Source organism: Pristis pectinata, chromosome 14 (assembly GCF_009764475.1).
Source record: "Pristis pectinata isolate sPriPec2 chromosome 14, sPriPec2.1.pri, whole genome shotgun sequence".
Lineage (NCBI taxonomy): Eukaryota > Metazoa > Chordata > Chondrichthyes > Rhinopristiformes > Pristidae > Pristis > Pristis pectinata.
The window spans coordinates 36,870,677-36,884,414 of NC_067418.1; the positions used below are offsets into that span (position 1 = coordinate 36,870,677).

General features: G+C 38.5%; 1 protein-coding gene across 1 annotated transcript in view; it reads left to right on the forward strand.

The window, feature by feature from the left end:
• LOC127577987 (sodium/hydrogen exchanger 10-like) overlaps window positions 1-13,738 on the forward strand; it is a 160,533-nt gene that overhangs the window by 69,873 nt on the left and 76,922 nt on the right. Inside the window, exons 10-11 of the mRNA XM_052029694.1 lie at window positions 333-414; window positions 10,583-10,764. Coding sequence (XP_051885654.1) covers window positions 333-414; window positions 10,583-10,764 — 264 coding nt within the window. The remainder of the gene's footprint in view (window positions 1-332; window positions 415-10,582; window positions 10,765-13,738) is intronic.

Here is a 13,738-nt window from a genome sequence, read left to right on the forward strand (position 1 = left end):
CATTGGCTCAAAGCTGGGGCCTCATGTTTATGTAATTTAGTTCACCCTAGCTCACCCATGGATGGACAAGGTAGGCAGTGGGACTATACGAGTTAAAATAATGATAATAAATGTGGGACTTTGGTGTATTGGAGATGTGAGTGATGGTTTAGGTGAAGAGCCTATAATGAGCTTTGGTCTGAGCTCTCCTGGCTGGGAACATTGATGGTTATTGCCTTCCATGTTCCTCCATGCTTCTGCTCATGCTGTTAAAGTAATGGGCCCTTATAATGGAAAAGTTATAAAGTGTATTTAATTTTACTGCATTTGGTTATTATCATTTCTGTTTTCAGATACTGCTGCATGTTTCGGGAATTGTAGTATTGACACTGCTAATCAATGGTACCACAATGGGATGGATCATCGATACCTTGGGTAAACATACTGTGTACTAAGTTATGGCATGGCAACCTACAGAGTATGGATAGCAAGAGAACCTATCTGGATTACCAGAAAATTGTGTGTATTTTTAGCAAGCTCTCCATTCTCAATCCTCACGTAATTTTCAGTAGTTTTAAACATAGAACAGTACAGCACAGGACCAGGCCCTTTGGCCCATGATATTGTACCAAACTAATTAAATTCATAATCAAATGCCCAACTAACCTAATCCCTTCTACCTACACAATGTCCATATCCCTCCATTCCCTGCACATTAATATGCTGATCTAAGAGCCTCTTGAATGCCTCTGTTGTATTTGCCTCCACCACCACCCCAAGCAGTGCATTTCAGGTATCCACTACTCTGTGTTATTTAAAAAAAAACAACTTGCCCCACACATCTCCTTTTGAATTTACCCCCTCTCACCTTAAATTCATGCCCTATGGTATTAGACATTTCAACCCTGGGAAAAAGGTACTGGCTGTCTGCTCCATCTATGCCTCTCATAATGGTATAAACTTCGATTAGATCCCCACTCAGCCTCTGCTGCTCCAAAGAAAACAACCCACGTTTGTTCAACCTCTCCTTGCCCTCTAATCCAGGAAGCATCCTGGTAAACCACTTCTGCACCCTCCCCAAAGCCTAGATATCTTTCCAGTAATGGGGTGATCAGAAATGAATGCAGTGTTCCAGATGTGGCCTGTTGCAGAATTTTATAAAGCTGCAACATAGTTTCTCAACTCTTGAACTCAATTCCTCGACAAATAAAGGCAAGCATGCCATATGCCTTCTTTACCATCCTATCAACCTGTGTAGCTGTTTTCAGGGAGTTATAGACTTTGACCCCAAGATCCCTCTGCACATCAATACTGTTAAGGGTCTTGCCATTAACAGTATACTCTGCCTCTACATTTGATCTCCCAAAGTGCAGCACTTCACATTTAGCCGGGTTAAAATCCATCTGTCATTTCTCTGCCCATATCTGCAACTGATTTATATCCCACTGTATCCTTTGCCAGTCTTTTATGCTATGTCTTTTAACACCACCAATCCTTGTATCATCTGCAAACTCACTAACCCACCCATCTACAATTTCATCCAGGTCATTTATGTAAACAGCAGATGTCCCAGTACGGAACCCTGCCGAACACCACTAGTCACAGACTTCAAGCCAGAATAAGTCCCATTGACCACTACCCTCTGTTTTCTATGGGCAAGCCCATTCTCAATCCAGATGGCCAATTCACCGTGGATCCCAAGCTTCTTAATCTTCTGGATGAACCTACCATGAGGGATCTTGTCAAATGCTTTACTAAAATCCATGTAGATAACATTCACAGCTCTACCTTCTTCAATCACCTTCGTCACCTCCTCAAAACTCAATCAAGTTAGTAAGATATGACTTGCCCCGCACAAATCCATGCTGACTGTCCCTAATTAGACCATGGTTTTCCAAATGCTCAAATCCTATCCCTAAGAATCTCCTCCAGTAACTTCCCTACTATTGACGTAAGACTCACCACTCTTATCATTTCCAGGATTATCCCTATTTCCCTTCTTGAATAATGGAACATTAGCTATTTGCCAGTCCTCCAGGACCTTGCCTGTGGCTAGAGAGGACATGAAGGTACTGGTCAAGGCCCCAGAATCCCCAATCTCATCTCTTGCTTCTCTCAATAACCTGGGGTATATCCCAGCAGGCCCTGGGGACTTATCCACCTTCATGTTCTTTAAGAGACCCAACACTACCACCTTCTTTATCTTGAAATGCCCTTGCATATATGCATGCTCCACATTGATCTCCATATCTCCATGTTCTTCTCCTTGGTAAATACCAGTGCAATGTACTCACTTAGGACCTCAACCACATCCTCTGCCTCCAAGCATATGTTCCCTCCTATATCTTTGAGTGGTTCTACCTGCTTCCTCGTTATCCTCTTGCTCTTGATGTATATAGAATGCCTTGGGATTCTCTTTAATCCTACTTATCAAAGACTTTTCATGGCCCCTTCTGGCTTTCCTAATTTCCTTCTTTTCTGGCTGTGAACTGAAGGTTCCAGATTAATTCACATTTGAGAATGATGGCCAGAATGGAAAAGGAGGTATAATACTCTGACAATAAAAGGTGTCATAAAGGCAGGTGTGAGAAAAGATCTACTCCATCCAGAGATGGAGTAGAATCAGTTTGGGATGGGATGAGAAATATGAAAGGGAAAAAACATATTGTTGTCTGTATTTCCAACATTTCTTTTGGACCAAGTATCAGCCAAGAATTCATGGGGACTTGCATGAAATGTCATACTATAATTGTGAGAGAATGTTATTTTTGTAAAGACCAGGCAGATTTCATTGGTATTGGTAATCTTCTGGATGAGTTCATGGAATACATTCAAGAAGGTTTCCTAGAATAACATGTTCTGGGTCCAACCAGGAAATAAGCTTTAATAGTAAAGCAATTTTGCATTCAGTTTGAGAATGACACATTTATTCAAAGTGAAAACAGAAAACGCTGAAAACAATCAGATCACGTAGTATCTGTGGAAAGACAAGGGGAGCCAATATTTCAGGTTGAAATACCTACTCTGTTTCTCCACAGATGCTGTCTGATCTGCTGAGTGTTTCCACCGTTTTTGGTTGTTCAGATTTCCAGCATCTGCAGTATTTTTGATTACGTGAATGTCTTCAGTTTTATTAAAGGCAATAGCAAAGGAATGATGGGAAAGTTTGGTATTGTAGTTTGGGAAATTAGATTACAAAGGTATGATGGTTAATTGTAGCTGCTGTCAAGTTTGAATAAGTATTTAATAATTCTCAGCAAAAATGCATTCCTTTAAGAAATAGGTTCCCACAGGAGAAGTGATCTATCTGTGGATAACAAAAAGTTAAGAATGGCACTAAATTAAAAGTAAAGGCTTATAATTTTTGAAGAGTAGCTGTAGACCCGAGTATTGGGAGAATTTTACAAACCAGCAAAAGCTGATTTTTTTTTTTAGTCAATTGACAGAGAGTGGAAATGGAAGATGAGAATAAACTAATAATAAATATAAAATCAAATTTCAAGAATTTCTACTAGCATGTGAACTGGAAGATAGCAGAAAAGTAAATACTATTCTTTGGAAAATGAGATAGGAAAATAAGGAAATGGTGGAGATATGAAACAGATACTTTGTATCAGCTTTCACAGTAGGAGACACTAAAACCACACCAAAAATAGGATCATAGAAATTTTTGGCACAAAATAAGGCCTTTTGTCCAATTGTATCCTTCCACCATTTAACTATTTAGGTTCCTAAGAAATCCACTACTCTTCCAAAGGAAGTACATTCTCCTTTCATTTATTTACAACACTCATAATTTTGCACTAATTTAAATCTCCCCACAATCTCCTTTTGATTCAAAGAATTTGCTCTTCCCTAGAAAGTCTATAATCACTGTTCTAATTCTCTATCCCTGGAAACATCATCATAAATCTCCTCTCCATCTTCTCTGGTGCTACTGCATCCTTCCAGTCAGGTGGAAATCAAAACTACATACATTTCTCTAACTGTGGCCTAACTAGTATTTTATACAGATCAACATGATCTCCTTGCCTCAACTGATGGAAGCAAGGATCTCGAGTACCTACTTAATCACCTTTCTCCCTATGCTGCTGCCTTTGGGAATCTGGATGGGCATTCCATGATCTCTCTGTTCATCCATACTTCTTAATACCAATCATGTATTGTGTATTATGTCCCTTGTTTTTTTTTCTACCTAAATGCATTATCTAATACTTCCCTGGATTGAATTCGTGTACTACTTTGCTCTCCCAGCCGGTCCATCGACATCTTCCTGCAACCTAGACTTTTCTTCCTCACTGTCAATCACATTGTCAGTTTTGGTTTTATTTGTAAACCTCTTAATTATGGTCCCTACACTTGGGTTGATCACTAATATATATAACGAAAAGTAAGGGACCTACTTGTGATTTTTGTGGAAACGGAATGCACAGAACCCTTCAGTCACTAAAACTTCTGTTGACTGTTACCCTTTACTTTCTTCCACTCAGCCAATCTTTGATTTATTTTGCCACATTGGCTTGGATTGTAAAAACATTTTCTTTTGTGATCAGTCTTGAGCGTGGAACTTTGACAAATACCTAGTGTAAATTAATGTGGGTAGTTGGGACAAAATAAGTGGGGAACTTAAAACAATTGATATCACCCGAGGAAAGAATTACTAGGCAAACTATTGGGACAAATGGCTAAAGGTTGAATTGCCTCTGAACCTGATGATGGTGATCTTAGCATCAGAGGCTTCAGAGTTTTTGGCTGTGATCTTCAGAATCTCCCTGGATTCTAGAAATTCCCAGCAATTTGGAAGCTACAAAAGAAGACTGGGATAACAAAACAAGGAGCAATGGGCCAATTAATTTAAATGCCTGCAGTCCATTTTTAAAAATAGGATCTAGAAATAGGACTCCTGAGAAGTAATGATATAATTTGGCAAGGTCAATAATGTTTTATGAAAGAGAAGTCATGTTTGATAAATATTCTAGGATTTTGAAATGTAACTAGCCAGTTAGATGAAGGGATGGCAGTGTGTGGAGTGTATTTGGATTTCCAAGATGGATTTGATAAGGTGCCAAATAAAGGGTTACTGTACAAAATAAGGGTTCAAGGGTTTTAAGGTAATATGCATAAAAGCGTGGTTAACTAACAGGAAAAAAAAGAGTATAGGTAATTTTCAGGTTGGCAACTTAATGCTATAGTGGGTGCCTAGGAGTTCAGTTATTGACTCTCAGCTACTTATTCACATTAATGACAGATGAAAGAATTGCATGCAGTGTACGGATTCTGCAAAGGAACATCTCAGGATTAAGTAATTCAGCAAAAAGATGGCAGATAATGAATGATGTGGGGAATTGAGAGGTTATCTACTTTGTTCGAAGTAAAGTAGAAAATGTAAATTGTGTGTGAGACTATTGATTACTTCAGAAAGGTCAGTGTGAACTCATGTAAGGAGTACAAAGTTAGCATGTTGGTGTACAAATAATTCAGATGACAAGTGGAAGGTTGCAGGGGTGATTAAGTCAAAAAAATAGCAAAGTCTTGTTTCAACTGAACAGAGCATTGGTGAGACCACTCCAGTGTACAGCATACATTTGGTAGCCTTGGAGACAACATGGTGAAGATTCACCTGCTGTTAATTCCTTGGAAGAGGGTTTATGAGGAGCAATTAAGCAGATTGAACTTGTACTATCTGGAGTTTAAAAGGATGAGAGGTGATATTGACACGTTTAACAGCCTGAGAAGCCTTAAAAAGATGGATGCTGCAAGAATATTTCTCCTGGTGGAGGGAGGTATGGAACTAGTATCAGCCATTTAGGACTGGAATGAGATGGAATTTCTTCTCTTCGTCAGTGAATCTTTGGAATTTTGTATACCAGAAATCTAAGTCATTATGTATTTAAAGATAGAATTTTGGTCTAATGGGGAAATCAAGGATTCAGCGAACTGGACGATACAGTAGAATTGAGGACTAAAATCAGATCAGCTATGATCTTATTAAGTGACACAGACTCAAGCTGCAAAGTATCCATTTTTCCTTTTTCTAATTTATTCTTTTTATGAGATCTAGGTGTAGCTGGGAAGTCCAGCTTTTATTGCCCATCTGTAATTGCTGTTGAGAAGGTGATGATGATTTGCCTGCTCCGACCATTGCAGTCCTTCTGGTGAAGGATTTAGACCCAATGCTGATGAAGGAACAGTGAGGTATTTCCAAATTAGGATAGTATGTGACTTGGAGGGGAACCTGCCAGTGGTGGTTTTCGCATGCCTGTGTTGCCCTAAGTGAGTAACTGCAGTCCCTATTGTGGATGGTATATATGTGCACACATGCAAATGCACACACTGTAGCCATTGTGCATTGGTATTGAAGGGAATGAGCCTGCTGAATGGTGTGCCAATCATCCAGGATTCTTTGTACTGAATGGTGCTGAGCATCCAGGCAAGTAGAGAGTATTCTATCATGTGCCTGACTTGTGCCTTCAGGATGGTAGAAAGAATTTGGGGTATTAGGAAATGAGTCACTAGCCACAGGAAATCAAGTATCTGACCATCTGTTGTAACTGGGTATTTCTGGTATTTATATAACTGATCCCGTTTTGTTCCTGACCAATGCTAATGCAAAGAATATTAATAGCAGGATACTCAGCAATGAGACTGCCATTGAATTTCAAGGGTGGATGGTTAAGTTTTTTTCTTGTTGGAAAGGATCATTGCCTGACAATTTTACGGCACAACTGCCACTTGCCCCTTATCAGCCAATGCCTTACTGTTCTCTTGGTCTTGCTGCATGCTTCATTCACTGAGTTGCAAATGGAATTGTGCATTGTGTAATCTTCAGTGATCATACCCACTTCAGATCTTATGATGGAAGGAAAGTTATTGATGAAAATGATTGGGCCAAGGACACTGGCCTGATATACTTATGCATTGATGTCCAGGGGTGGGATGATTGACCTCCAACAACCACAACCATCTTCCTTCATGCGAGTTTATGACTCCCACCACTGGTGTGGTTGCTGCTTGTCATGCTCTTTACAGACTACAGAGGTGAAAGCATATTTATCCAGACCAATAACGTTAAACTATTGGAGGCGTTTTCTTAATGCCTCTGTTTCCAAAGGAATATGCTTCCAAAGTGAGTAAATGCAGTTAAAATATAGAGCATCCAAGATTCATTCAGATTGGCTCAGCATCTAAACTTGTCAGTCATCCTATTCTTACTTGGAGCATGTCTCCCCCACGAGAACTTCAAAGTAGCTGGTACTGACCTCTTCAACTTCTGATTGTAAATAGCAAACCCTGCCTACAGAAATGCTTTGTTAAATAACAAAGTATTAACTCCAGGTTTACTAGTTAACAAAGCTGTCACATATTCATAAGCTCTTAAAAATGATCAAAATGCTTAAAACACAAAAACAATAGAAGATGATTATTTATTTTAATTAATCAATATATCTTTTTTAAAAAAATGTTATAATTGCCCTTCTTTCAAAGGTACGGGCATTTGGGGATTTGGTGTAGGTACAGCGGGCAGATTTCCCATCTTGAGCTTGCACACCATCACTTTACCCTGCTGACAGGACCAGCTGATCACTACCACCAAGGAGTCCTTTTGGTGGTGATCAGCTGATCCTGTACAGCAGAAATCAGCTGTCTGGAAGTTGCTGCAAGCTTGTGGAGGAGCCCTGAACTTCTGCACAATTGTGAATTGCCAGTTGTCTGCACAGAAACTGACAATTTAATGAGGGTTTTGGCCTGTTGAATGCCAGAGCCAAATTCGAGTATTTGATGATTCTTGTGTTCCTGTCTTTTTGGCTGCAGTGTTCTCATGTCTTTTCTGCACTCTTATTTAGTTAATCCTATGAAAAATCATCAAAATGGATAATTGTGATTGAGACTTTGAATTCCTCATCCAAAATTGATCTTCTAATATCAAACCCTTCTGGATAATTTTGATCATGCGATTGTACATTTGTGAATCAACAATCTGTTCTACTTCTGTTCTGACTTTTATTTCCATTGGCTTCAGCACCCCAGGGCCCTTTTTCTTTGTTTTGTCAATGTAATAGCCATCTAGTTTTTTTAAAAAAAGGACTATATAAGATTAACCTATTGTGTGAAATTTGTCTATCCAAGACTTTATAGGCTGTATCATCACTTCTGTTCCCTTGTACTCCATATATTTGATTGCCAATTATCTTCTTCACTTGCCCATAATATTTTAATGATCTATGTACATGGGCTCCTAAAGTTTATTTGAACCTATGTTGTTTTTTGCTCTTCAGAATAAGAAATTATTCTATTCTATCCCTTTTAAGCCTAAGGTGAATTATCTCACACTTGCCTTTATATTCTTAACAGTTCAGTTATATGCTTCAAGAAATGAAGGAAACACGTCTTTTTACCAGCTTGTTAACTTTACCCCTCATTATCACTTTTCACAGACACTCACTCCAATGTTCCATCTGCCTCAACACTTGTCCTACCACTCCTTGTGTGTTCCCTTGCTTTATATGCTTTTTTCTAAAACCATTACTTCACATTTCTCTGACTTGAACATCTGCCACATTTCTGTTCACTTGCACAGTCTATCGATATCTTATTGTGTGTTTGATTGTGAACTTTCTTCCTCACTTAAACCAGGCTGCCAGTTTTAATATCTGTGAGCTTCTTTATCATATCCCCTATGTTAAAATCTAGATCTTCGAAATATATCATAGAAAAATCAAGGAATCTTGTACTGGTTCCTTTGGAACTCCAAAGGAAATGGCTTTGTCACAAAATACTAACCTTCCTCCCATATAACCAGTTTTGAATCCGTGGACTTTCATTTTTCTGATCACTCAACAATTTTAGACATTGTCAGAAGTCTTGGAGAAACCCATGAAGACCAAATCAAATGGGTTTTCCTCAACAATAACAAAAAAATTATTCATTGGTCATACCTTAAGGAGGTTCTGGAAATCTAAAATAATAGAAAATGCTGGAAATGTTTGATAGGTTAATCAGTTGTGTAAAGAGAAGCTTAGTTAATGTTTCTGATTGACGACTTTTCATCAGAACTGGGAAAACGAGGAAATAAAAGTTAGTTTCAAGTTACAGAAATGGTGGAGGAGGGATGGATAGGATGAAGGATATACCTCTGATAGGGTTACTCAGGTGATCCCAATGGTTTTTGGAGGTATCTAGTTAATAAATTAATGAGTGCAATTAAAGAGAGAGAAAACAAGCAAAAGACAGATCTTCCATCTAGGTATGTTGCAGCCTTCAAGACTATTGAATTCAATAGTTTCAGATAACTTGCAGTTCCTGTTTGAATTGGAACTGACTAGTTCTGCTTTAAAGTTATCCCTCTGTAATATCAATTTGTTTTCTCTACAGACACTTCCTGATCTTGGCATTTTCGGTTTTCTTCTTCTGGTTCCAGTTTTCTATAACAAATCTGATCTTTATTTCTCAGCTTTAATATGTTCCTTATTTGTTGGTACGAGGGGCTGTATGGCCTACTCCTGCTTCTGTTTCTATTATTCTTATTTTAAAGATGCTAATCCCTTCATATTTCTCAGAACTTCTTCCTCAAGTGCAGTGTCTGTAACGTGCCCCATTTTAATGATGCAGATTTAAAATATTCATCTGGACCCACAGTAACATTGCCTCTACATAAAGCTTGCATTTTAGGTCTCTGACAAGCCCAGACCCTTTCTTAGCTATTATTTTCTGATCATACTTGCCGTTTTTTCCCCCAAATCCTTCATTGGCTTCCCTAATTTCCTATTTATTTTCACCCCTACACCTTTTATACTCTGGGATATGAGTGTTCTTGAACCCTGACATACAATTATTTTCTTTGCCTTATCCTACTTCCTGGAAGTCCATGAACTCTAGATTTAAATCTTTCAGTTTTTCATCCTGTAAACATAATTGCCACAAATCACAAGCATTTCTTTCTCATCAACTTACCTTCTAAATTACATTTTGGCTTAGTTAAGATTGTCCTTTCTCCAGATATGAGCATTTATTCCCTCCACCTCGATCCTTTTCCATAACTACACTAAACTGAATTGAATTATGATTGCTATCGTGAAAATGCTCTTCCATTGGTACCTCTTCTATCTGTCTAACATTGTTTTCTGGAATTAGAGCCAATCCTGCCCCTTCTTTTGTTAAGTTTGTTATTTACAGATTCAAAAAAAAAGTTCTTTTTAGATGTAGCATCACGTTGATTATAAAATATAATCTTCGCATTTTAAACCTATGCTTCAGGTGCATGTTGCAGTACAGCCTTCCCAGGGTCTTGGAATCTCTGTTGGTGGTTGAATAAATCAATAACCATACCTTAGTCGTCACAGTTAGCTCACAGAGCAACTTGGTTGCTTTCTTTTCTGAGCTGAGTTATTCCATTTGTATTTAACAAGCAAATTAAATATTTGATCAGGTTTTGTCCATGGTTAATTGTGTAGATATTTAATTGGCTAAGAACAGCTGGAATTTCATTTCAACTCATCAATAATTCAAAGACCTGAGAGTTGTTTGGCAAGCCCCCATGACCTCGGGCAGTGCTGCAAGATTCTGTGATTTGAAATAATATGTGTTGTGTTTGTGTATTTTCAAGGTCTTAGTGATATTCCAGCCCCTAAGCGGATGGCTATGTATAGTGCAATCCAGCGTATCAGAGAAAGTGAGGCCAACTCATTTTCTTTATTGAAAATGGATAGATTCCTTGCAGATGCAAACTGGGTAATGGCAGAAAAATTAGTGCAGATTGATGACCCATACAGGAGACATCAAAAAAATGTGAGTATCTTTTAAAATCAATAAATTAAAAAATCCTTAAGATTTTTGCCATAACTTCTGAATGACTAGCTGCATAATGTAATTGAAGTCTTGTAAACATTACTATGTTTTGACTGGTCTTTCTGCTTGATGGCTTAGAAATTCCTTTGTACAACTTCAAAGAAAACAGTGCTGTGTAATTGAAAGTTGGCTTAATCTCCAATGGAGCAATATTTGGCCCAATTCTGAACGCCTTAGAGTCAGCTGAGAAACTTGTCTAAAAGTCTTCTATTTGTGCTAACACGTTTTCATGGTGTGAAATTCCCCCCAAGTGCTGTTAACAGTTGTGTAACAGCCAAAATTCATCTGTGGAGTGATTTTCAAACCCAGTGGTCTGAGAAACAACTGTTCCTATTTGCATACAGAACAACTATATTTAACTAATCATTTCTCTGGAAAATATACTTTTTAAAGGGCTGACACTCAAATTGTATTCTTTGTCCTCATTTGATCTGCGAACTCTTTCTACCTCAAACAGGGCATGACATTGCCTTCCATAACTTTTCCAGTGGCGATTAAGGTCAAGATCACATTTCCTAGTCTCAGCATCATTCAAAGCTGTTGCTGCCACTTCTTATCTCACAGTTTGCAGTTCACTGCTGCACTATGGAGGCTACTAAAACTCCATATTCAGGACAGAAGACTTCATTTTATATCTTGTTCATGCCAAAGGAACCACTACTACAGGTACAGGGATTTGTGTGCATTGCTAGCTTTCTCAAAGTGCAGGCATTCATGCACTGTACTCTTGTGGTATTATTCCTTACATTGCTGGCAACCACCTGTCAGTTGTTCCTGGCTGTAGAGGGTCACTACAGCCCCTGGCAAAAAAAAACATGCCTCTGATAGGTACTGTTTTCCATCAGCTTGACTATGACCTTTGGATCCCCTGGGAGCAATCTCCCAGCAACCACTCATTAAATGGCAACACTCCCCTGCAGAGAGTTGTGGACACAGCCCAGCACATCACGGACACCAGTCCCCCCTCCTTGGACTCTGTCTTTACCTCTCGTTGTCTTGGTGAAGCAGCTAGCATAATCAAAGACCCCACCCACCTGGGACATGCTCTCTTCTCTACTCTTCCATCGGGTAGAAGATACAGGTGCCTGAGGGCACGTACCACCAGCTTCTACCCCACTGTGATAAGACTATTGAACAGTTCCCTTATACAATGAGATGGACTATGACCTATGACCTCACGATCTACCTTGTTGTGACCTTGTACCTTATTGCATTGCACTTTCTCTGTAGTTGTGACAGTTTATTCTACTGTTATTTTTTTACCTGTACTACATCAATGCACTCTGTACTAACTTGATGTAACTGCACTGTGTAATGAATTGACCTGTAAGATCGGTTTGTAAGACAAGTTTTTCACTGTACCTCGGTACAAGTGACAATAATAAACCAATACCAATAAGAATACTACTTGTATTATGGTATGTCCCTTTAAGAGCTATCTGCCAATATTGAAACTGTGAGTACATCAATAGAGGTACCTTGCTGAAAGTGACACAGCTCAAAGTTATACAGTGAAACCTGATAACTACATTTTGTGAACCTGACAATTGAAGAACTGTTATGGATGTTCGCAGTGTTTTGGTGATGGGCATTACTGTTTTATTGTTATTTAAACGTGATGAAGCAATTTGTAGGCTGATGATCGCATTTATAGTCACTTCATTTTGCTTCAGACACTGTTGATTGTATGTGTATCTTTTATATAAATGCATATTGACTTGGTATTTTAACTTTCAATATGTTATTCTCACTAGATATCCTGACCAAGAAATTTTTAAACAGAATAGATTTGCATAGAGAGATTTCTGCCTTGCATAGAGGGATTTCAGTCTTGGTCCTTCCATCTGTGTTTTTGGCAGCAATATGATTGGAGCAAATTCCATATTCTTTGCTGGAGAATCTGTTGCATTGGAGGCAATGAATTCTTGTAACATGCCTTTGAAACACAGGCAAGATCAATTGCCTATTCTATTAAATCATATTGTATTCAAAATCAAACTCTTCTGCCATATAATGATGCAGGACAAGCAGGTGACAGCAGCTTTCAAGTCCACTGTTTTGCAGCATAGAAATAAGTTTGTAAATGAGTGTAGGTGCATTATTGGTTACTAGTCATACACTTATTGGATGGAGATGCTGTTATTGTGCTTAAAACCTCTTAATGACTACGAAGGTGACACGTTCCATTTCATCCTGCGGCTTTATTTGCAAAGGAGTTAAGTGATCCAGAGTTGATGTGGCAGATGAAAAGTTCCACAGTGACTCCGATAACTTGTAGGTTCATTCTGATGCTCTCAAGTTCTAGCATTCTATTCAGATATGTATGATTGAGCTTGTCTTCCCCATAATGCATCAAATTTGTATACTCTGGCACTTCCTCCCCATAGGACATGAGAGGCTAGGCTTGTGTTACCTCAGGGATGACATTTTTTGTACCTGCAGCTTTTAAATAGCACTGGCTGCTTTTAAAGAGAAATTTCATTTCATAACTGAAAATGACAGTGAAAAATATCACTACAATTAATCGGATATAAAAGTTCTGTTACTGCCCAGCAGTGAAGGGCGACCCTGTTTGAGCAGAGTGCTACTAAAAAATAAAGAATATCACTGGAGAAACACAATGGAGTTTAAAGATCATTTCAGTCTCTCGATTGTAGCCCAAAGAAGGAAACAACTGAAAAAAGAAGAGAAAGGAGCATTTTGGCCTGCAGAAGTTCACCAAAATAAATGTACAGACCATATTAATAAATAAGCATAATGTAGGAACATTAGCAAGGTTAGCTGGAAGATTAAATGTACTGGAGTTCAGAGATCACTGTGTACCAGGTGGGAATGTGAATGGAAAATTTGTAGCAACCAGGTGATTTAAAGTCCCTTCTGTAGGCAAAAGGGAAACCAATACTATGACCCTTAT